This window comes from Triturus cristatus, chromosome 5_2 (genome assembly GCF_964204655.1).
Source record: "Triturus cristatus chromosome 5_2, aTriCri1.1, whole genome shotgun sequence".
NCBI lineage: Eukaryota > Metazoa > Chordata > Amphibia > Caudata > Salamandridae > Triturus > Triturus cristatus.
The window spans coordinates 419,529,077-419,554,643 of NC_140588.1; the positions used below are offsets into that span (position 1 = coordinate 419,529,077).

General features: G+C 42.4%; 1 protein-coding gene across 1 annotated transcript in view; it reads left to right on the forward strand.

The window, feature by feature from the left end:
• NAPG (NSF attachment protein gamma) overlaps positions 1-24,937 on the forward strand; it is a 129,163-nt gene extending 104,226 nt beyond the window's left edge. The window contains exons 10-12 of the mRNA XM_085607339.1: positions 407-486; positions 5,194-5,323; positions 21,874-24,937. Of these exons, the coding sequence (XP_085463465.1) occupies positions 407-486; positions 5,194-5,323; positions 21,874-22,032 (369 nt within the window). The 3' untranslated portion in view covers positions 22,033-24,937. The remainder of the gene's footprint in view (positions 1-406; positions 487-5,193; positions 5,324-21,873) is intronic.
• The last annotated feature ends 630 nt before the right edge of the window (positions 24,938-25,567 follow it).

Genomic DNA, 25,567 nt, shown 5'->3' on the forward strand with positions numbered 1-25,567 from the left:
AAAAGTCTATAGAACTTCTTTTTCGCCAGTGGGTGTCCTGTGCATCTACGATGGATATAGGTGGCCTGGACCTATGCTAAACATCCCCGTGTTAAAAAGGCAAACATTCCCTTTTGACCCTGCTAGGGCAAGCCAAATGATAACCAAAGCTAATGTTTTCAAAATCTGTTGTTTCTCTACGTTCACACCTATTTGATCCAGTTATTTTAATTTGGATTGATTACATTTCCTAAAACAAATGAACGTAATCTTTCTATAACAACTGTGTTCTCTTAAGTAAGTGATCCACATATGAGATTGAGAAAGTAAAAAGTTTACTTACTCCAAAGACAACTATTTTAGATTATTAACGTATATTTCTTGACTTTTCTTTTTTTTTTTTTTTTCGTTTTCTTTTGTGTTTCAGAAAACAATAGCTCAAGTCTTAGTTCACCTTCACAGGAATGACTATGTAGCTGCAGAGAAATGCGTTAGAGAATCCTACAGGTATGTAAAAGCTTTACTTTACTGAAAAGAAAGTACAAAGCAACAACATTTCCTTTTCTCGCTTTACTGATGTAAAAGAAAAGACATTCAGAAAAGCTTATAGAAGTCTAACACGTGGTTAATGTAAAAGCAACCAGCAAAGCAGCAAATATTTCAAGTGCAGATTACAAATCAACACACCAACCCTTTGCCACGTGGTCATTTGGAGGATGTAATTCTAATGTCCAACCGTTTCGGCTGCACATTTATACACTTTTTCTCAATGCAATGGAATGGAGGGAAAAATACATGGTACAAATGAAACTACACCTTGACACTAACAAACAGGCACCGGGCTCTTCTCATGGGAGCAATGCAAATGACACTGAGGGAGATAAAGTAAGTGAGAGCAATAAAAAATAAAATTTTAAAAAAGCTGGCTTCAATATATTTGCAGTTCTCGCATTGTGTGCCAAGTTCAGAATGAGGCAACGCTTACTAGAGCAGTTGAGCTAATTGTTCATTGTCCAAAACGGGAAAGGTGCATTTAAATAGTGTAAATGTGCAATAATGGTAAAGGGTTAGTGCGCCTTAAGCAGGTATAAAAAGGAATTTGGGGTTTGTTAATACAACAGAAAGGTAAATGAAATTTACGTCCTAAGGCTCTTTTTTCATCATGAGGTGAAAACGTATAACAACTCAGTAGCAAAGAGCGTGATTGCGTAAATTTTAAATTCTTCACTGTTACATTCATCGTTATTTTTGACAATATAAGACGGATAAGCATAGACAACACCTTTTTTAATATCAGCATGTTGGAAGATGCACAAACTGAGGTAAATCAATATGTAAGGGGGTAATACATGAAGAATCACTTTATATAACTAAAGAAACTCCATTCCTCATTGTCAAAATATCTAATTTCGTCTTAAGTCTAAGCTACAATGAATTTCATGTCATTCTCTTACCCTGCTCTACTATTTCTGCGTCGAACTGTAGGTGTTGGGGAGAGGAGTGCAATATTCAGATCTTAATAAATTACAACGCACCCAACCTCACTTTGACCACATTAGCTGCTACTTCCAATTTTTAAGCATTCCATCTTGACTCTCTGCTGGCCAGCCGTACACCATAGTTGGGAAACAAAATGGAGACAAATTAGTTTTTTTCTGAGACCTCACAGAACACCTTCCACTGTTGAAGGGGATGAGTGTTAGTGTTGGATGGGAGGAACCAGATAGTCGGCATAACACCCCTAGCCCGCTCTCGGGGCAACCTGTGTTAGGCTTTCTTGCACTGATGAAAAGCGCATACTCTTTTTGATATCTGTGTTTGTGACACGACACACCAGTGGGAAAATGGTATTTTTAGCAGGTTGCTTTGTGATACATGGTCTCTAAAACAGTGTCACATTCACTTTGGCCCACAAAAAAATTCTCCAGCTGTTTGTCGGAATTTGCCGAACTGCCCCAGTTCAGAGTAAGTAAGATGAGTAACTTCAAAGAAATAGTAACTGGTAGGATTGTTATATTTTTCAACACCTTACCAAGACTCCGTGAAGGTGCTGGCTCATTCCGGCAGTCAGTTCCTATGTTAAAACAGATCACGGTAAGGTTCATTTTTGCTGAGAGGCACTTCGGTCAAACCGTGCCTCCACCCCCAAAAAAAACATCAGTGGGCAAATGAGTTCAGATCCAGCATGAAGAAAGATTATCGTTTGGCGATTATTTCTCAAACAACAGCAAGTACGAGTTGTTCTCTATTCAGAGTAATCGCGCTATTAAACAACAAGTCTCTCCGTTCAGCAACTAGTACAGTTCAGCTTTCCAACAACTCTCCATTCCACAGATATGAGATACCGCACCAGCAGCCAGAAGCGAGGGAGGCAGTGAGGAGAGTAGGTAAGAGCCCCAGAGGTATCCTGTATCCTGGAGACTGCACTCACCTCGAACAGAGGTGGTAGCAGTGAGTGGTGATAGGTGCATCATTGCACGGCTGCAAAGAAGCAGATCGAGCCAGTGGTCCTTGGAGGTCCGCCTTGCTTCCAGGAGGTGAGGCACTACCAAGAGTACATCTGGTAGGTGGCCCTAGCCTAGGACTCAGTTCAGGCATAGAGTTGGGCACTGGTGGGCGTACGTCTTGAGGGGGTGTAGAGTGCTTGCACTGGGAGAAATGAATTCACGTTGGAAGTCCTCAACATGTCACAGATGTTATGATGATGAGCAGAACGAGATACTGGCCTGCCAGCAAGGCCGCATGGTGGACTTCCTCTGATGGACCCGGTTAAACACCCAGTCACCGGCTTGGAGGATGTAGCAGGCTTCAGATGGACAGTTTGGTAAGGCAGCTAGAACCGGAGAACTGAAACTGTACAGACCGCAAATCCGTTTTATGTAGTATTGGAAGGCAGCATCATTTAATTGCCAGTCTAACAACAAAGCTTAGATGGGTGGGTTTAAAGGTAACATTATAAGACAACCATAACTATCTTATAAGAGATCACTCTGGTTCTTTGGGTAGGTGTGGCCCTAATAGACCACAGAGCTAGAGGTAAAACATCTTGAACTTCGTTTGTGTTTCGGAGCAGATCTTTGCTGTCTTATATTGAAGTGTTACATTATTCCTCTCTGCCTTTCCTGCTGACTGTGATAGCACAATGTGTTGATTGATCCCGAACGCTTTGTAAATCTCCTGCCCTACTGTTAAGTAGTAATGACTCCTCAGTCACTTGGAAAGCAACTTGGTATTTCAAAATGGTGGATTAAGTCCCCAAGTAAGAGTTTGGCTACAGTAATGGCATCTGCTCTTGCACCGGAATAGGCGTCCACTCACCCCAAAAACATGCAGATAATTATGAGCATATAGTAGTAGGAGGCACATTTAGGCATCTGAATGAAGTCCATCGTAAGATGAGCAAAATGGCCCAATGAGACGGGTGAGCAGGTGGGGGTTGGTCTTGATCCCCTTCCCGACATCATGGAATTTGCAAATTGCACAGGAATGGCAATAGTTCTGGGCAGTAAGAGGAAGGAAGGGTGCATGGCAGTAGGTTCCAGCTGACATGATGTCCCTACCAACATGGACAGCTCCATGATAGAACTGTGCAAGGTTGGAGAGTAGAAATTTCGATGAACCACCTGCCTTGAGCTCACTGCTTCAGGGACCCAAATTCTATTTGGTCCAGTAATGTTTCTCACATTAGGAGCCTTACTCCTGCAACAGAGACAGATCCCTTAGAGAGGGCACTGGAAACAAATCGGTTTGTACTTAATACATAGCATCAATGGTTTGAGACAAATCCGGTTCTCTGGACGCAGTTAGTAACAACATTTCTTCAAGACACTTCATCATGAGGGTGCTGCTGTGCAGCACTTTTCCCAACGGATATTTTATGGGGCAATAGTAAAGCTTTTATTAGATACTATACATGCAAGCCATTGTTTATGGGGTTTACCTTTTGAAGTCAAGATACCCCTCTACATCAAGAGAAACGCAGAGCTATGCCTGACTCCACACACATACTTTGAATCTGTGAACACATTTACAATCTTTTTTTCTGCCACGATGCGGGCTTGGGTAAGGAGCTCCAAGCTCCGCTAACTGAGCAGATGTTACATTCGGAAAGTGGCGACTGTCTACAGTTTAGGGATGGCATCACGGTACGTGGTGCTTTCCAGTGGAGATCTCATGGTTTAGATATATCACCGGATAAAGGCAAAATTGCAGTTTCTCATTTGAAGCATTATGCCCCTCCTTAGCTAATTTGGGGAGAAGGCAGAATGAGTCAGCTTTGCAGTCATTTATATTAACAGAAGCCAACAAAAACATCTTCATTGTACTGGACCAAAGTAGAGCCCTCAAAGACCAAAGTGTCCAAATCCGTCTTTAAAGCTTGCGAAAAGATCAACAGACTCCGTAAAGCTTTGAGTGAGCAGAGAGGTGAAAGTCGTATATCAGGAACTGGTGGAGTGTGAGGCCTCCATTGTTGGCATGACTAAAATGAGGGGACTTATATGCTCTCTCCTTTTGAATCCTTTATCTAGAAAGTCAGTCTGCAATCCTCCTTTAACCGCCTCAGATAATGGTGGGGCTGGGGCAGAATGCACTCTCAGTCTAGGCTGCTCCATAGGTAATTCGCACTCTTCTGCCTATCACTCTGCTGTTAGTTGCTCACATTGCTCGCTTGTGTGTTACTTCCTTGTGCTCCATCTGCAGCTGAGACCGCTGGTGGTGCTCTCTTTCCTGGTGCATGTGGAGCTGCACTCTCCAGCCCCGTGGGGAAAACATCGAGTCCTCACTCTCCTTCTATTTACAGTGTGGTTCAGTGATCCGAGCAACTAAATAGGGAGGAGGTGGAGCAGTAAGAGAACTAGCGTTGACTGTGTCCCTAAGGTGGCTATCTTGATATTCCAGTCACTTCTGATCCTGTTTCATACCACAGACTTAGTGTTTGTATTTGTTGGCTTCCTCATACAAATGTAAGAATGTTCAGCTTCTCTCTTCAGATTTGATGTGTGCAAATGTGAGTTTGATTTTGTTATTTTTGCATTTAGTATTCTAATGTTCAGTCCTGTATCCATGTAGGTTGTCGTGGACAGGAGTGCATGTAAGATTGTAGATGCATGTTAATATTTATTTTGTACTGCAGTGTAAAAGTGTTGCATATTGACCTTTTTGAGATAAAGTAATCTAAACACAGCAATTTTTATACAATGTGAATCTTTTTAGCCTACCAGGATTTAATGGAACGGAGGACTGTGCAGCCCTGGAGAGTCTTCTGGAAGGGTATGACCAGCAAGACCAGGATCAGGTGTCTAATGTCTGCAATTCTGCACTTTTCAAATACATGGACAATGATGTAAGTTAATGTTTTCAGGTTGTGTATGTTACTTGAATATGAATTTACCTTGAAAAAACAAAGACAAGAGGCTTTTGGCAAAACAGGAACAGTTGGTTTAGTCAAACACTATAGCCGGGAGCAAAGTTAGAGTCAGGGTCTGAGGACCGTCTCAAAATACAATATTTTGAATGTCTTTTTATACGTTTCTCAAAGCCTCATAAAACAAATTATGGATCCTCTTTGGGAGTGGAATGTGGGCCTAGTCATGAAGTCATACATTTCTCCCACCTGATTACAAATGCAGGTGGGTCTTGACCATGCGTTGACACAAGGAGGGCCAGTGGGTAACATGTCCAGATTTCCGGCAAGGGGAGTGTGTGATCACTGTATTTGTTGTGTGTGCTGTGTCCTGACTGCTGAGTGTTGGCATCTAACTTTATGGTGTTTGGGGAACACATGCCCCTCCGCCATGTGCTTTTTATTGGGGCCAATCTCCCAGGACCCTTATGGTGTCGCTACCTATCTGTGGGACTAATCTGATTTTTCCCATTGTTTCTGGTCCAGGGAAGACAAGGCTTGGCAGTTCGGGCTGGACTGTTCCCATGAGGAATAGGGTCAAGACTGATTTGCATATGGCTGGGTCTGAACTGGGGTGGCGAAGTGAGCTAAAGAACGATGATGTATTCTATCCAGATCTGTGACTGGGGGGGGGGGTGAGCGTCTGAAAAGTTTCAGCACTCTGTCCATCATCTCCTTGTGTTTGCTTTGTTCACCCTAAGTTGGCAGGGTATGCCCAGACGTGACTCCCTTGCTCACTTTGCCACTGGGTTCAAGCTAGCCTGGCGGAGGAGGAGTGTTAGCCCGAAACTGGGCCCAGGATGCTTGTTTCCAGCAGTTCTGGCTGGACTGTTCCCATGAGGAATAGGGTCAAGATTGATTTGCATATGGCTGGGTCTGAACTGGGGTGGCGAAGTGAGCTAAAGAACGGTAATGGATTCAACCCAGCTCTGTGACTGGGGGTGAGTATCTGAAAAGTTTTAACGCTCCGTCCATCATCTCCTTGTGTTTGCTCTATCTGCTCTCAAACCTTGAAATTGAATGGTAGAGTTACAGGGTACTTTTCAGCCATCTTCGCTTTCTTGCGGCTGCCAGATCAGCCCTCCCTGTTAAATTCACCCCTCTGTGACTCATTCCTTGAAAGGTTTGCAACACATGTCCCCCCCCCTACATCTTTCATTTTGCCCCAATGCAATCTTAATTCAGATCGCACCTTTTTAATGTGCTCACCAATTGAGCCCATGCACAGCTGTCCTCTGAGACTGCTTACATCAAAACAGACTTTCTTGTAGCCAAAACATCTGCCAGGAGGGTTAGTGAATTGCAGGTCCTTTCTGTCAACCCCTTCGTATACTAACTTTTATCTAGACAAGCTGGTCCTTTGGACCCATGCTTCCTTTTTACCCCACACCTTTAACGTCCGGCAAATCATCACACTGCCTACTTCTTCTCCCCCCCCCCCCCCCCATAGCATCCCCTCCATCCTACCAAAGAGGAGGAGAAACTCCACCACCTGGATCAAACAATAATGTTTTAGTTCTACATTGATCATACTAGAGACTTTTGGGTGGATGGTCAACTGTTTATTGGGTTTGTGGGTGTGAAGAAAGGAAAAGCAGAATACAAGAGAACCATCTCCAGCTAGATCGGCCTCTGTTAAAAAATCTGATATACAATGGCCAAAAAGCAACCCCTGAGAGCTTGAAAGCTCACTCCACCAGCTCTAAAGCTCCGACCACTGCAGTAGCTCACTGAGTCCCAGTCCTGGACATCTGTCAGGCAGCTACATGGGCATCGCTGCACACATTTGCCAAGCATTACTGCCTGGACAGTCAGGTTCGACGTGATGGGCATTTCGCCTGTTCAGTCCTACCGCACTTCTTAGTGTAGCACAGTCCACTGACCCTCCTCCGGGTATCTATTCTAAGGTATGGACTCTACAGGCTAGAAGTCTCTAGCACATGAACAAGTTACTTACCTTCGGTAACGCCTTATTTGATGGAGACTCTGTCTAGCTGCAGATACCTTACTGACCCTCCCATCCGCCCCGTTCTGTGAACTGTACATCTTATCTCAAAGAGATCCTTCTGGACCTGACTATGCCACACTGGTAACATTACCTCAGTATGACTCTGTGCTTCTGATACAGAAAATAGTCACAAAACTGCGATCAGCATGCTAGGGTGTCACCTATATAGGCAATGCATCTGTGGGAATATTCTAAGGTAAGGAATCTGCAGTTAGAGTCTTCTCCAGATAAGGCTTTACTGAAGGTAACTTGTTCTCCATGTCCACCAATTTCAGGGTTTGTGGGAGCCCCTACATTTGCCCCTCTTCATGGCTCTAGGTTGTCCTGAGATTTCTCCTGCAGCCTGCCATACATGCACTCAGACCAGATTGTTGGGTGTGGCACTGCATAAACTCCTTGAACCCTGGTGAGAAGAAAATTGGTCCTGGGACACATCAGGATGGTGTACCCAGTGGTGGATTGTAGACTTAACCTATCTGAGCAGGAGCAGGAGATTGATGTGCACCTTTATTTCCAAAGTGCAAGACAAAAAATCCCGTACCTTGGTCTACAGCTCCTGAGCTTGATATCCTGGCTCCTGAATTTCTTCAATAAGGGCATTCATTACTGAGCCTCAGACTGCATGACTTTTGTAGCAAAAATAAAAATAGAAACTTCCACCAGAACTAAGTTGAATTGGTTTTGTATGTGTTTTTTGGAGCAGTCCAGTAACCTTATGGTATCAGGAGTAGAAATGGTACTGACCTGCATCCTACAATTTGTCAAAATGTCGTTTGCCGATAAAGAGTTTCTTTATCGGCTAACTATGGCCGTAGCCCTACCCTGGCTTCGTCCTTCGCTATTCCAGGTATTAAAATTCTGTGGGAGGGCTGTAAAATCTTTCCTTCGGGCAGAGAGCATTCCCCCCTTAAATAATGTCTTGTCAAATGTTACAGATTTAATTTGTAAGCATTTTTCTTCAATATCGGGTCTTATAGTTGTATTTTCCTAGCACGCACGGTTGGAGAGATTTAGTCCTGTACTCTAATGCACCTAAAGTGTTATCCATAAAAAAAATGTGGTTTTAATATTACGCTTAATATTCTTATTGCATTATAAAGTAAAGAAGATTATGTGCCTCTATTCTTCTTTTGCCCCATGCACCCTCAGTGACTGAAAGGTGCCCTCACATCCTTAACCTAAAAATAGTTCTCTGCATTACCTTTATAAATAAAAGGAGGTTAGAAAACGTAAGCAATTGCCTTTGTAGAATGTGCTGCTATAAATCACATGCTTGCACTCCTGCCATTTTGTGTTAAGCCGTAACCAAATTGTACAGTCAATTTTAAGCGCAGCTCGTATGAGAATGACTCATGGGAGGTCAGTTTATAGTGAAACACACTTCCAATTTTGTTCTAAATGCAATTACAAATTACTTTGGGCAGACCAACACAGGGTCTGCCACCCTCTTTCCATTGCGTGACCAAGAAGAAGCGTCCTATTCAACATGTCAGCTCTTTAGGTGCAAAAAAAGCCGACCAGTGATGAAAGCAAAAATGTGGGTGCAATGTAGAATGCAGCACAGAGGCTGTCCTGTGCCATCAGCAATGGCAGGCATCGAAGGAACGTACTCAGATGGAGAAGTGGAAGGGCTCTCCTCTGCCTCAGGGACCCAGGTTGAGTGGAATCCTCTGTATGTTTCTTTCGATGACTCTGCCTTTGGATAAAATACTTCTCCAGTGCTCCCAGTGACGCCCACACCTAGGAAAAACACTCCACCTTGGATTTCCCCTTCTTTTACTTTTGAGGATCCTCCCTACTGAGTTCGATCTCGAGCAGAGCCTCAGCTCTCGGGCATGAAACTGCCTAGAGAGGGCCATGTTACAACCCCAAACCGCCTCCAAAAAGTGACAGACACTGATCCAGAGCTATTGCATGTCTTGGCTCTGGAGAAGTATTGTTAACGGGGGGGACAAACCTAGATTACTAAATACACCATCTTACCCCTCAGAATCTAAACTGCTTGCCCTGAGTCAAGGTTGACTCCAAAATCAACTTTGCACCAGTCTCGTTGCTGAGTGACCCCACACAAACTGAAGAGTATAGCGAGCAGCCTCATATGGGCACAGGAGAGTATACGTAGACCCTGTGACAGGACACATTTTAGCTTGACCACCATAGCCCACATCACTGGGCCAACGCAACACCAAGAAATGGCGACTCACATTTCAAGCTACGATCTCTGAAAAGCTTGGAAACTTTCTAACCCCTAAAAAGCCTAGGAGCAAAGCCACCACCAGCATAGTCACCTTCGTAATTCCAGTCCCCTTTGCACTCCATCCTAGCAGTTTCTGAGCCTTAAATCCGGGAATAGATCTTTCAGACCCATGTGATGATTTGTTTGCATGATAGCAAAGTTGATTCCCAAGATGACCATTCCTTATTACTGTACCACCTCCTACCATGTAGTAATCCAGCATTTAGTGGAAGGCATAAATAAGGTCATACTCCATGTAGCTGAGGAAGACTTTCTTATCGAGACGCTCTGAAAAACAGAGGTCAGTACAGCACATACCTGTTCTAAAAAGCTTGTTGAAATACTCATCCAAGAACTTTAAAGACCCAGTGAAAAACAGGATGGTCACACCATGGGACGAGAAAAAGTAAAAGGAAGTGCCAGGGGACTCCATTTATATCAGAGGTCATGTTTCATCCAGTTCACTGATGGTCCATATTATTTGGGCCAGGCTTCCCTCCAGAAGACATTCCTACTCTTTACAGAGAGAGCTAGCAGATCAGTGCTGCTAGCAAAAGTTGCTAGTCAATAGCACATACTTTGTCAGGCTACTGTCTGAGTATGGCAGCTACCACTGGGAGGAGAGAGTCCAGCCGATAACACTTTCCGTATGCATATGAGCAGGGGCGGTTCCTCCATTAAGGCGGAGGAGCGTCGCCCCACAGGAATGATAAAATGATAATAACATGTTATTATCTTTTTATTTTTCAGTACTCCTCTGTAGGGGTGGAGTGGGCTGGACTGCCCACAGAGTGGGGGGAGGAGTGGTGGGAACTCTCCAAGTGCGCATGATGGTTTGGCCGGCCGTCTTGGGCTGGCCAAACAGACATGCGTACTTGGCATGAGTTCCACTGGGCTTTGTTGCACAGCCTGGGTGGAGAACATGCCCAGGCTCCCAGTCCCTGTCTGAGCGCTGAACCACAGCACTCAGTCCAATCACTATGCTGCTATCAGCAGCGTTGTGATTGGCTAGGGGAGTCTGGAAGTCTGGGTGATTCCTGTTCCTGCGTCTGCTTCCTGCATCAACGAAGAAGAGGACAGGAGAAGCGGCGACCAGCAGGTAAGTAAAAAAATTGTTTTCCTTTTATTTTCTCAACCCCTGCCCCACCACTACTTCCCGGTAGCAGCTGCTACTGCATAGGAGATGAATGGAAAAGAGCTTGTTCAGCAGTGCAAAATCATCGCTAACAGTAACATCAGATGTGCCTTTGATGCACCTTCTCAGAAACTCACAAATTCAACAGACACAAGCTGAACTCAAGAAAGTGGCCCCTTCACTACGCCCCCAGTGCCAACTTCAGTAGTCCTTTCGGAGGAGGAGCGGTCAGTGACCCAAGTCCTGCTTAGGCAGAAGCTTCTGAGGCAGTAACAAAGGCCAGGCCAGAGCAGCAAAAGCAAAGCCATATCTGCCTTAAAGCAGATACCTGCCAAACATTTCCCCAATCACACAACATCTGTTGGGAGACTAGTATGGTTATTTCTTCCCCAGTGGTAAGAAATAACATCAGAAGAGTGGGTGCCTTCCATCATCACACACAGCTATTGCTTAAAGTTTCATACCACATCATCTAATATTCTACCATGCTGACAGAATCAGCCAAGACCACCAAAGGCTGTGCAAGAAAAAAGGCAGGAATTAATAGAAAATGGAGCAATGGAACCAGTTCCACCACTCCAGCGGGACAAGGCATTTAATCCCTGTCCTTTCTAATCTCCAACAAAGATGGCAAACTGAGACCAATCCCCAACCTCCAGCCCCTCAACAGAGTATATCATCTCAGAGCACTACAGAATGGCAGGTCTGCAAGAGTATCATCTGCATCTATGGCATTCTATTGTTTTGAGACTAGCTAGGTAAAGGTAGTATATTCAGGAAGGGTACGGGAATTACTAGTTTATTTTGGAAAAATACCCTAATCCAAGATGGCACCCACATGGCACATCGCCTAGAAGTGTGATTAGGCAGGAACATTTTTGGGTTAGTCTGTCTTCTATTTCCGCAATTAATAGTGAACCCAAGATTGACCAAAGATAATGAACCCCTTATACACGCGTTCTCCGAGGAGCCGGCTTGAACGCCACAACCACACTTTCTCCTAGGAGGTGTTGAAACACTAAAATACTTAGAGGTAATTCTGACTGGGGTGCGGACAGTTAGTCAAGATTTGTCACATATAGTTATGATAATATGAACCATGGAATGATGAATGTACTTTGTGGCCTTGTATTTCAGATTTGTAATACGAGTAAGGGTGGGCGTAGTTCGCGAAGTAGCACTTCGCGAAGCTACGCAAAGTGAAGTTCGCACTACGCGAGCTACGCGTAGCACTTCGCGAACTGCGTAGTAACATGTTCGCACTGTGCAAGATGTTGTTTTCAATGATTGCACAGTGCGGACAAGCAACCGGCACTGTGCAATCATTGAAAATGGCATCTTGCACAGTGCGAGCTGTAGTTTTCTGCTGCTCGAGGAGATTTTTACTCGAGCGGCAGCTTTCTCAACGCGAACTGGTAGTTTCTCATCGCGAGCGGTCGCGAGCATACGCGACCCCTCGCAATGAGAAACCTGACCTCCTCGCGTTGGGAATCTCGCCGGGAGGTTTATTTTCCATGCTCGCGATCGCCAACTTGATGTTGCTGATCGCGAACAAGGAAAAAGTCTCGCCGGGATGTCATTTTGCTTGCTCGCGGTCGCCAACTTGACGTTGAGGACCGCGAGCAAGCAAAAAATGACCGCAGCACTACGCAACACTACGCTACGCGTGTTCGCACTGTGCTACGTGCAGTTCGCGTAGTGCGAACTTCGCAAACTACGCGAGCGTAGCGTAGTGCTTCGCCCAGGCTTAAATACGAGTGTAGCTTGACGCGTGTACACCCCAACTTGGTAATATTGTTTAGAACAAGTGTCTCTTTAGGATGGTGAATTACTGTTGATACGATTCACTGAGGTTTTGTTTGACATAGAGATAATCTACCATCACACTTTTGGTGTTTGATTTTAGTATGCTATACTTTTCTTTATAGAGACTGTATATAGAGTCAGTGCTGATACTGCATTTTACTTTGATCTGGGTGATGTTTCTATAGAGAAGGTGAGCTTTTCTTGTATGCCAGCAAGTCTCATTGTCTTATGCGGGTGCACTGAGTGCGGCTTTGATCACTTCTTATAATGGAAGTTGTGGTATTTTAGTGAGGATATTATGTATTTGGTCACACTTGGTGTTTACTCTTTAAAAACAAACTTATTCCTGATACGCGGATACATTCCTATAGTTTGAATTGAGGTTATTGAACCGCAAGTTTTGTAATAATGTGCCCTCATGATTGACAGGTATCTCTCAGCTGGCTGGCAATGCACTAGTTTGACGACACACAGTAGGTACCAACACTCATTGTATTAAACTAGGGTCCTAATGATTCAGCCTCTAACTGGATGATTTGAATTCTTAATTTTGGATGTAATACTGGAAACGTGGGAACATAGAAGTGAAATTTTAATGACTGTAATCTAATCATGCACCATATGGTTTTCTAACCCTGATGAAGTCAGTAATGACTAAACACGTGTTTACTCGAATGGATGAGAAAAAAAAAAGGAAGACCTTAAAAGAATCTCCAGAAACTTATAGTTTGTTTCCCTGGATGACTGAGAAAAGTGCTCGAAAGACTGTTGCTGATTTATTGGGGAAGCTGATTGGCAGCCACACCTACCCGCTGGCAGAACCAATGGACTCTTTGTTTTTAATGATTTGATGTAACTATAAAGTTTGAGTGTGCCCTACTACGGCTTGACTGCTATTAGTGAGTATATAAAGTTACTTCTTCTCCAGTGGTAAGAAATAACCTCAGACAGGTGGATGATTTTCATCATCGCACAGGGCTATTGCTTAACATTTCATACCACATCATCCAATATTCCACCATGTCAACATACCATCAGCAAAGACCACGGACCCTGGACAAGAGGAAGGGCAGGCATTTCTACAAAAGGGAACGATAGAACCAGTTTCACCACTCCAGCGTAGACAAGGCATTAAATCCCTGTCTTCTAATCTCCAAGAAAGACGGCAAACTGAGACCAATCCTCAACTTCCAGCTACTCAACAGAGTATATCATCTCAGAGCATTTCAAAATGACAAGACTGCAAGAGTCTTATCTGCACCTATGGCATTCTGTTGTTTTGGGACTAGCTAGGGGAAGGAAGTATGTTCAGGAAGTGCAGAGGGGAATGGGCATAGTGGGTGTAGACCAAATGATGGGTGGAGATTTGTTTGTGTTGCTGGCCATGATAGTAAGGTAAAAAAAAAAGATTAACAGCCTTGAAAATTGCTGAAATCATTGAAAAGGAAATTGGAATCTTATTTGCTCGAGATAGGAAGTGACGTGAGATGATTATGAAAGACCATATTACATTTGAGCTGTGCAGAAAAGATAGATTGGCAATTTTGTAAACTGCATGCTGGAAGATCTAGATAAAGCATGGACTTAAAAAGTAAATTTGAGAAATTCAAATGGAAGTAAACAGAACATTTTCTTAATGTTTGATAATTGTCTTCACATGACAAAGTGAGAGGGTCAAATTTGTCTTCATAATTTAAAGATTGGTTGTACCAATCACCAAAGTTTGCCTGCTATTTAGTACTGAGCTATAAACAGAATCAAATTGCTTGTTCGTAGAGGATCAAACTGAGGATCTGGAGAAAGGCAAAAATAATGATTATTGTGAATAAGTTGGACTGTGCTGGGAAAAGTGGGACCCCGTCTATGTTCCAGTCATCTCAGAAAAAGATGAGACACAAAGGCTTGGGATGGGAAAAGAGTGAACATTTCACATGAATACTTCCATCCAGAATGCTCTCTAGATCTAGAAACTTTTCTTCAGCAATGCTCGTTCTCGCCACAAGGTGGCGCTATGCAGCTCTGCGCTCGCTCTGTACTACCCCAGAAGTGATGAAGTGGAGCCGCATATATGCGCCACCCCTGTGCTCCATCAGTTCCTTTTTTACTGCACCTTTCGAAGCTAATCCAGAGCTTTGTCCTCAATTTAGTCAGTCTTCTGATGACTTCCCTACTAAAGCCAGTGTGCTAGGAAATATATCCCCTGCTAAAACAACAGGTTTCAAACCATGCCTTGACAGTAGAAAACAGATGTCAGTCACAGAACCTGCATGAAGTGTGTCTATGCTGCCTGGGCTCAGAACTTGCTCAAAGCTGTTTAATAGATCTCCAGCAATAACAAATCGAAGTTCAAACACAAAAAACGGGAAATGGGATTCGACCCCTTCCTGCCACTCTATATCCAAAGTGTGTGCTAGGGTGTCATGATTTGAATGTCTGTCTCTAGAACTCCTGTCGTAGAGCTGATTCTCCAAATGATCCTGATATTCCCCAGATTTCTCAGGCCATTGGTGACGCTGCATCAGATTGAAAAATTCATGGAGGCCATGCTGCAGATTTGTGGCAAACTTCCAGCTCCCTTTGGTTCACAGTCTGGCCCCAAGGAACTGCAGATGCCTTCAATAGGGTTGCTGCCTGTAGATATGTACTTTGCACCGCCTAAAGCCTTTGGGACCCGTTCTGGCTCCATACGGACTCTGAGACCTGCACCTTGCCTTTCCTTGTTGACACCAGTGCTGTAAGAGGATCCAGTTCTGAATCCAATGTCTGACACTGAACAAATTCAGCCTCATCTTGACTGATGTAGCACTAGAAGATTACAAAAGCACAACCAGGTGTTCTACAACCTAACTCTGAACCAGTGATCCTACCAGAGCTAGTGTGTTACAGAGACTCCATCTTCTAGCTCTGACTGCACCCGAGGATAAAGATGATGATGGTGGGGTGATAGATGGTTTTGTCCCCTCTCACTATACGGATTTATAAGACACCCATGAGGATTACTTTTTCCCCTGAGACAGGTTTGTACTTCTACCCATACCATCAACAGAAAAACGTGTTTCATTTCCAATGGTGATCAAACAGGTAGCTGATGTCCTGGATTTGCAGCTGCCTTCAGTTGTAACCAAAATGAATGTCCTTATGAAGATCTTGCTGCCAGGCGCAGCCGCATTTGTGCCTTTGCTCCCCCCTAGGAGGCCCTCACAGATACCTTGATGGTCAAAGCCTTGTTACTCCCCATAGGTGAATAGGCAAATGGCCAGGCATTCCAGACCGTATCCCGCCCTTCTACACAGGCTGGCAATATATCATGTCCGACAGTTGGGTCTTGCCATCCTTTTTATTTGCCCTGCCCACATCAGAGCAGATTTTGGAGGAGCACCTGTCCATTCTGTTCCAAGAGTTGTGAGTCTTAATCTCAATGTAATATCAAGGGAGGTCTGAACTCTGAAAGAGGAGAGGGTTTGTACTCTCCGATTTCCTTGGAGAAGCGCAGGGATCTTTTTTAGGTCTCGCCTGGCGAACGCAGCGCAAAGCGCTGCTGTCCGCCAGCGAGATCTATTGTTGCTGACTTGCATCGGAAGTGGGACAGGAGATGGACACGTGCAGGCTCTTGGCGGATTTGAGTTGGTGTACGCGCTTGCTTGCATGTCCCATGGTAATTAGGCTCTAAGCAGTCGTTTGCTTGTGAACGCGCTGTAAGACGCGCTAGCGTTTACTGTTGTACAACAGCATGAGTTTATCTGGCGCCTGGCGCCAGGTATGTTAATTAACTTCCTGCTTTGTTGTTTGCCGATTGTGGTTCTACAGTTCCAACAGAGGGCATAAGCGGCCGCCTTGTTGGCGCCATGTGTGCTTCTATTTTTGACAAGCACTGTAGAAATGCATGCTGCTTTAGTGTTCGTTTGCTTGGAAATGTGTTTACGTTTCGATCTTTGCTGCTTTATTCATATTTTTGGCGAAGTATCATTTATCGCTAATTTGTGTTTCTAGTGGTGCCATGTGTGCTTCTATTATTGACTAGCACTGTAGAAATACATGCCACTTGCGATGTTCGCAGCTTTATTCATATTTATGGCGGGCTTCTATTTATCGCTAATTTGTGTTTTTAGTGTACAATTTCACAGGCTTAGAGTCTTCGTCGAATTTTTTTTATTTGAAAGGCTTTTTCAAACTTGCGATCTAGATTCTTAATTTTAGCACTTTTGCGTTATATAGATCGCGCTGCATTTCATATCGCTGTTAGATTAGTAACGTGCTCGATATTTTACTGAGTGTCTGATGCAGTGTTACCTGCTTCTTTATGGTGGGAGCGAGGCACATTGTTATAAGAGCCTTTTCTTATAAGGCAAGGCAACATTGCCTATTGCGGGGCGCTCGCTCGTGCTTTTACGATTGTTGTCTTATGGCGGGCTCCCATTTGTCACTAATTTGTGTTTTTAGTGTACAATGTGCCGGGCTTACAGTCTTCGTCAGAAATTTTTTATTTGAAAAGCAAATATGCTAAAAACATTTAATTAGTAGGTACATGGTTTTGCCTATGCTGTTATAGAACCAAAGCATAATACACATAAAAAACTGCATGCTGTGTCTTTAGGAATGCGTGCTCAGTAGTTTTTCATTGCGACTACCGCTGTTGTATTATGTGCATGCTGTAGTCTATGCTGCGTTAACAAGCATCTGTTACTGTTACAGTATAAATACATTTTCCAAAAAGAGTACGCCAGTTTTAGTAAATATTATAAACAAAATGCATTTCATTTTCCCAGTTTCCCGTATGTGTTTTTTGCTGCCCGCTTTACTTTTATCTTTGGGTTTTCCTGCACGTTTCTGACTCTGTGTACGCTGCCTTTTTAGTAGCCACTGATTAAGCGTATATAGGTAACCGCATAAAACTTCCTTTTACTGCTGCCTATACCGAGGGTTCGTTTCGCCAGTCCACCTTGCTTTTCCACTACAGACACAAACCACATACAACTATTATTGTGCATCATGCTACAATTCCTATCGTGCTGCGAAACTACTACCCCTGCAGCCCCCGCTTTACTCGCTATAGGACCATCTATCTCACTACTAGTTTCGCTTTCATTTGCTATTCTCGCCAGGACGCCTTTATTAAACTGCATGCCCCAGTACCTCCGCATGACCCCTGCCACAACTCCGACCACACTGTCATCCTTGCCCCTTTGCTCTCCCCCACTAACACTACTATCAAACAATGGCCCCTAGCCACTGCGGTCTATCTCCTTCTCTCCCTGCAATACATATACACCCCAGTGCCACCGCCCTTGCCCCACCATACCTTTCATCCCACTAAAACACCAAACTCTTTCACTTTATCCCCGCCACAACTGCTGCGTCACACTAACACTACGCGCCTCTCTGCTCTACTCCCAATATGCCACTTACCGCGTTAGCGATACACGTCTTTTCCCCAGACCTCCGCCATCACTCTTCTAACATACTCAAACATCTAACCACCGAGTTCTACTCCTACAAATCTTTCTAATAATCATGTCAGTGTATACACATGCTATATTTGTTGAGCGGTGTCTTCTTATACTTCCTCTACTTTGCATCATTTACCAAAACCATTTCCCATATAATGCTATGCAAAGTTGAAAAACATTTCCCACATATCATATTATATATTATATGAAATTTTATATTTTGCTACTAATATTTACTGCGGCACAATTGAAAACCATTTCTTAAAACTTATATCCTGAAAACCACGCTACTGCAGTTTTTACTGTTGCTATTTTAACCATCACTATATTAGCTTAATCGCGCTATTGCAATACGTATTTGAAAATTACGCTACATAACAATAGCAATTAAAACATACAATATAATATAAACTACGTAATAATATATTAACGTACTTACAGTTAGCAGCATTAAAAAAAGCATCGCTAGGGAGCTTCCATGTGCGCAGCCGGCTATCATTCAAATCGTAAACGTGTATGGCGTCCAAAGCAAAACGCTCTCAGCAGCAATGTGCACGAGCACGCCAGCCAAGTACTACCACGCGATATTTTTTTTTTTTTGTCCAGCATACGTTCAGCGGTGGCAAACCGCTTTGAAATAAATGCTCGTTCTTTTAGCAAAAATAGTCTACAGATAAAGATGCGTTTTAAATGTTTGCTTATAAAATGTTGCTCTTTTGGCCACACACTAAATAGATGCATGTCTAAAGACATAATGTATGCACCTCTGGGGGGGAAAGAGGGGGTGAAGAAGAACCTGGGTTCAGATATCTTGGGTGGTGGAAGGTGTGTATCCTACTGTGGTTGGACACACACTGTGTTTGTTTAAATACCCCTCACACACCAGAATGGCCCTTGGTGTCATGCTTCATCATGGGGGTCTTCCCGCCCCGCTGCAGGACGGGGCGTGCTACAACCTGCGACTACGCGGGAGCACTGATAATGTAGTGCTATGTGTGATGCAAGAGGGAGGGTCTGAAGTGAATGTAGGTGGGTGTATTAAAAAGGACCTGGCCTCGTTAGACGTAGAAACTTAAATAGGTCAAGGGAGGCTGGTGCTGTTAAAAAGGTGGTGCGGAGATGTCCTGCGTAATGTGCAGATACTCCTAGTAGGTCAACATGTTTCGATGCAGCAAGGCATCTTCGTCAGGACAAGAACAAAATCCCTCCTGTATAAATGACGTGTGCTCTAAATAGAGACTATTAATATAAGTGAAAATGCAATTAATAAAGCATTTGTATACAATACCTAATGGTATGCTTTTATTGGTGTTTATGTATACGAGAGAGCAATGCCTCATGAACCTTAAGAACGGGTGGATAGGGCGAGGTAACTCAGTGGTGCCCCTTGAAAAACCCTGGCTCAATGTGCGTCCATCCCGCTGTACAGCGGAACCGCGGGATGGATGCACATTGAGCCAGGGTTTTTCAAGGGGCACCACTGAGTTACCTCGCCCTATCCACCCGTTCTTAAGGTTCATGAGGCATCCTGCCCTCAATCAAGGGCAGGATGTTCAGCTTCTCATGAACAATAAGGTAATTTGTCTGCCCTTCAGTTTTTCTATATTAACCAGACCAGCTATCCTTGTTTAAATCACCTTTAATTTGTCTGCCCTTCAGTTTTTCTATATTAACCAGACCAGCTATCCTTGTTTAAATCACCTTTTGTAATGTGATTTGTAAATCTGCTTGTTATTCTGCTTGTGCTTTTTTTGCGTAACTTTTTTTCCCCCGTGGGAGATGGGTTTAGCAGAAAACGTCTCCGGAGGACCGTGAAACTGAATGTGTGCCACGACTCGCTTGCGCTGCATACTTTTATTTTGCAGGCATGTCACCTAATACACATAATTTTAATAAATTGACATGCGTTATGCATGGAAAAAACTTCACCGATCCCTACACATACTTATTACAGAATGCATAAAACTTTCAGAAGTAATTTGAGTCTTTGGCATAGAGTTCTTTTGCACACTCTTGATGTTAAAATTGCATGTGCATTTAACGCTAAGGGTCGGTGACGGAAGGGGCACAAATCCCAGGCATTGCAGGGAGAAACTCTTGGCGGCATTGTTCTCGTCACTCGGATTTAAATGTGTGTAGATGGCACAGAGGAAACAGGCATGGAATGAGTGGGTTGCAGTTATGCATTCTTGATCATGGGTGCCTGATGGCGGAAGGAAATAATGTGAGATGAAACCTATGCACTGATGTATTGTGGAGTTCACAACAAGTCTTGTGATTCAAACTTCGTTGATGAAAAACAAGTTGCAACATCTGGGACCAACACTAGATTGCAGGAGTATGCAGAGCATGTGACTCTACAGCACTACAATCAGATAGTTACAAGTTAGGTAACATTTTCCATATATCTATATACATATATATACCTAAATGTATTTTGGTCACAAACGTGCAATTTGCAATGTTTTTTGCTTTAATTCATAATCCTAACCGCTCTCAGATTGTGGTTTATAAATTAATTTCTGAGTGTTTTTTTTAAACGTGCTTTGAGGTGCTATAACCAAAGCTAACAATAACTTCACTTTATTCTACAGTTTCCTGCGGCCAAGCACTTCCCCCCCCCCCCACCTCCCACATCCCCCATTCAGGGCCTAGTGCCCAACTTGCTATGGATGACCAGCAACCAATGCCCTTGGCCTGTGGTTATGCGGGGGTTGGCTGCAGCACTCAGCCCTCCACGGGGGGCAGCCCCTACTATACAGGGGGAAAGCCATGCGCAACAGGGATTGGCCAAGCGCATTTATAGCTCACCAAGTTATAAACAAAATTTAAAAACTCCAGACGAGCCAATTTTGGTATTGAAGAATCTTGAGGACCCCAGGAATGCTGGTAGGATGCATATATGGTCTAGGATTCACAAATGGTGCACAGTATTCACGAATCCCACAATATTTGTTTTGTGTTTTTGTATTCATTTTAATGCCAAGAGGATCCCTTTAGGGCCTCCTACAGCGTCTGGTAGTCAGGATAGGTTCACCCTGTTCCCTATGCCCTTTTAGGTTTTTCTTTTTCCCACCACTGTCCTCAGTGCTCCATGTTGGGTAATGGTGTCCTAACAGAAATACTTTCTGACCAACAGCCTGTCGGAGCGCAGTGTATTTGCACATCCATAATGGGCGGCAGGAGAAAAATCTCCTTTGTCAAACGATGGGCCTTTACTTTGTTAATTGTAATTGCCAATCGTCTGTGCACTCAGGAATCTGCAGAGGATCAGTGGATTAAATATCCAGGTATCACTATAATTTAACCCATTTATGCCCACCATCAAACACTTTTTAAATTTCTCTATTGTTTATAGTTGTGGATAATCCATGTGTGGCCAGCTTCAGTTCTACATGCTGTTTCGGCGCTTGGTATAGTTTTTTCAAGCCTGGGTCATTCTAGTATGTGTGACTACCTGACTATGATTTATTTCATCATTTCCTTTGTCATAGTTATTGGATCATCTTTATTTGCTTATAATGATTAAATATTTTGCCTTTTGCTTTGTCTATCTAGATATCATTTTCTTGAGTTGATTTGATAACTATGGCACCTATGATCTTCAGGTAGTTAAAGTATATTAACAATAAACATGATCCAGTAACCTCCAGCATCTTTTCAGCCGAGTAGACATGCCTCTAAAATGAAATTTGCTTTTAGGAAAACTATGGGAACAATTGTTTTTGTTTGTATATCATAATAAACGCAGGATAATCAGCTAGTCTTTTATGATGCTACATCTGCACATTTTTTATTTTTTTATTCTGTGTGTCAATTTTGCTCTCCCTTTGACTGTTTCTTTATTATTTTCGGCAGTATGCTAAGCTTTCACTGAGCTTGATGGTTCCAGGAGGCGGAGTCAAGAAGAAGTCTCCGGTGACGCCCCTGGAAGGGCCAGGTGGAGCAGCTGAAGTTGGTGCCGGGCCTGGTTCTCATGGGGAAGAAGATGATGAATATTCTGGTGGGCTCTGCTAATGGAGAACTCTTTGCATTAATTTAAAGACATTTATGCTATTGAAACTCTTCCGGAGGTTTCTTGATGACTCCAGATGACCCAGAGGTTTCAAAAGCTGTTGGATTCTGAAGGGCTCCAAACTTGACTGTGTGCAGTCCTAAGAGGTTTTACATTTGGTTAGGTGCACAGAGACTGCTTTAGCATTGCAGAGTCAATGCAAAGGAAGATCTGTGTATAAATCTATACAGCAAAATTGCCCTACTCAGTTCATACAGAAAATGATCATGCTCCAGAAACCAAATTTAACCAAGTTGCAAAAATAAATATATATTTTTTCTGATTAGATTAAAATGAAGCCTAATTTTTCTGCCAAATTTAATTGTTATTGAATAGTCAACCATTCACAAAATCTTGTGATCACTAATTCTGACATCGTATGAGTGCATTAAATCTGTAACATAAAATTCTCGGACTTATTGCAATGTTAAAATTCTTTTTGTTGGTCATGTGCTGGCTATTGGCCATATAGAAAAGAAAAAGTATTTATTGACATCTTTTTGTATTTTTTTTTCATTTTTGTGAGGGTATTTTAAATGTTTTCACTGGTGTAGTTTTGCAGTGTGTATTAGTCAAACAACAGATTGTGTCCAAAAGGCTGCTACAGCACTCAAATGCACGCAAATCCATCGTTTTTGTGCTCATTACGCATAAACTCCAATGTTTGTGATCATTATTCCAAACTGTAAAAGCACTTGAAGCTTATGTGACTTATCCACGCAGAATGGATATATCTCTATTTTTTTGGGAAGAGACAAGGAAGGAAATTAATACTGAAGTCTTCTTCATCCGGTTTGAAATTAAAAGAAGTGCGCCATCTAAATTTAACACTGAAAAGACAAATCATTGGAGTTTTGAATGCTGAAAGGGTTGCAAAAGGGTCTGTTTTCATCAGTCCAGTAGGTTTCTCCTATTTATTCCTTATTTCTTAATGTCACTTTATAAACCCGTATTAGTGTTTCATGTGTGAACATTTTGGTTTTATTGACTTTTGACTAAATTCGTTTCTGTGCCACTTCATAGATATTAAAACGTGGTGACAATCTCAAGACAGCACTAGCATGCTTGAGATACTATGCATTTGCAGATAATCTACGAGCAATCGTGTTCAGTTCCGGTTAATTCATGGTAAACTCTTTCTGTATGTAAGTTTTCCACATGATTTTTAATCTGGTTAACTTTTTATGTAGGTCTGAATGTGGTTCTGCAACTAATTTCATGACGACTGATCATTTTTGGTGTGCTTCTCCCTCCCAATTCCAAAGCGTGTGTGCCATAAGTCCCAAATTCTCTAAAACGTTCTGTTATTTAAACCATCTCCATATAAAATGGTCGTTTTTTGAATGAGTCGAAAATTTGCAATATCTGAATCATTATAGTGCACCTTATTGTTACTTTATTGCTGCAGTATTGCTTAGGTGCGCAGTTTTGAGCCTAACATATAATGAAGCTGGTTTGAGCTTGGTCATCTGTTAATTTATTAAAAGGGGACCATTTTAAAGAATCACATTTTAACCTAAAAAGTTAAGATTATTTTCTTCTGTTTTCTGTTTTGGAGTAAAACAGAGTGCCTATTAATAGAAGTGTGGACTCCCTGAGGTGTAAAATTTTACGGTGATGGAATGATGTTGAATTACACATTTCTTCCTCCAACCTTATTGATCCTACTCTTATTTTATTGTTACTTTGTTTGTATAGTTATAGAAAAACCTTTTTTAGGATCTGTTGGATCCCTTTCCAGGTAGCCCAAACAATAAGGTGTCTTTTTGCTGTACAAAATTGAATAGATTTCTTCGAGGTGGAATGGCACCTTCAATTTAAAAGTTCCCATCAATAAATTGCTTCTGCATTTTACATGTGATAATTGTTTTCGATTTTTCTTTGACTTTAAAGCTAAAGAAAAGGCATTAGTTTACATTCTTTTCTTGTCAATGAATAACCTATGGGTAGTATGTTTGTACTAGCATCCTGAACAAGTGACATTCTCAAGTCTGTCAAATAATTTATGTATGAGGAATGGTACATACTAAATTGTAACATCTTGCACTTTTTTTGGTTGCTATGGAAAGCTTATGTTTCAGGGGCTGTACTCATGATATGTGTATAACACTCACCCTGAGGCCCCAATCTCTCAAGAACAACATATCTTGCTGCTATCAGTTCAGTATCTTTCAAACAAGTTATTTTCCAGCAGAGCGACGTTCAATTTCTCCAATATTTGATGCCCTTCAAACTTTTTTTTACTTAACTGTATGAATATGCACCTACATTGTTTGCACTCAATGGTTTACATAGTCAATATTTGGTCCAATCTAGAGGAGCATACTCTACTCACAATTGCAGCGTATTTCTGGTTTCCTAGTTACAGCTGATTACATTGGAGGCAGAATATTGTAAAAGCATGGCCACGAATATGTGCATTATGCAGTGACTTCTTGGCACAAACAATTATATGGAGAGTTTTTGTTTCTCGTGGGTGGGGCTGTTAGATTTAAAAATTGTGCTAAAGATCTGCAAAATGTGTGTAAAGATATCATATGGAGAAGTGTGTTTGCAAGCTGTCGGGTGATTGCTTGGGTTGTCAAGGTGTGGTCTAAAGGAGATGTGAATTTAAACTTAACATTCAAAAGATCAAATGTGTAGATGTCTATATTACAGTGTGAGACTCGCATAATGTAGGCGATGGTTGCATATTCATATATCCCACATTATTAATTTACAGTTTTCCACACATCAAATGTTTCTACTAATTTGCATACTTGTGTTACCATGCTGAAAGCCTAAAACCATTGAAAATTTCAAAATGATAAACTTTTAACTACCTGTTGGCATTGGAGACTGTGCTGCTATTAAATTATATTAATCCTTTTCTGCAGCTGTGTGCATTTATTTTTAAAGTAAAGACGAGGATTATTAGCAGTAGAAGTCCATCATTTACCAAAGAAACCCAGTACAGGACGGTCCACAAGAAGAAGCACACAATTCCTGAATGGGGGCAACACATCACAGTCCCATTAAGCTCCCTCTACAGCACCATTTTATATTAGCAACAATTATTCGTAATATAGAATATCTTTAAAATCGTTCAACAACCTACCAGGCTTCATTCTTTATTGATTAAATAATTATTCAGCACAAAAAGGCTAGAATAGATCGTTCAACACTTTCAACAATCTGAGGATGTAAATTAACTAAATATAAAAAGATATTTGCCCAAAAAAATTCTCGATTTCAAATTTCACTGGATTCGTCATATCGTTTTTTGGGGGGATGCAACGGAAGCTTGCTTTAGGTACTTGAGGACCAATTCCTTTTTTTTGGCACAAAACTAGTTGTAAAATCGACTCAACTTTTACAAGCGAAGAAATCATTTAAAAAAAATACGTTTTTGCCTAAGATAACACGTTTGAAAGAGAATGCCATCTTCCATAGATTTTATGTGACTTTTCCTGCGTGTTTCCACTGAATGGTCCATGCAATTAAAATCTACCGAGTGTT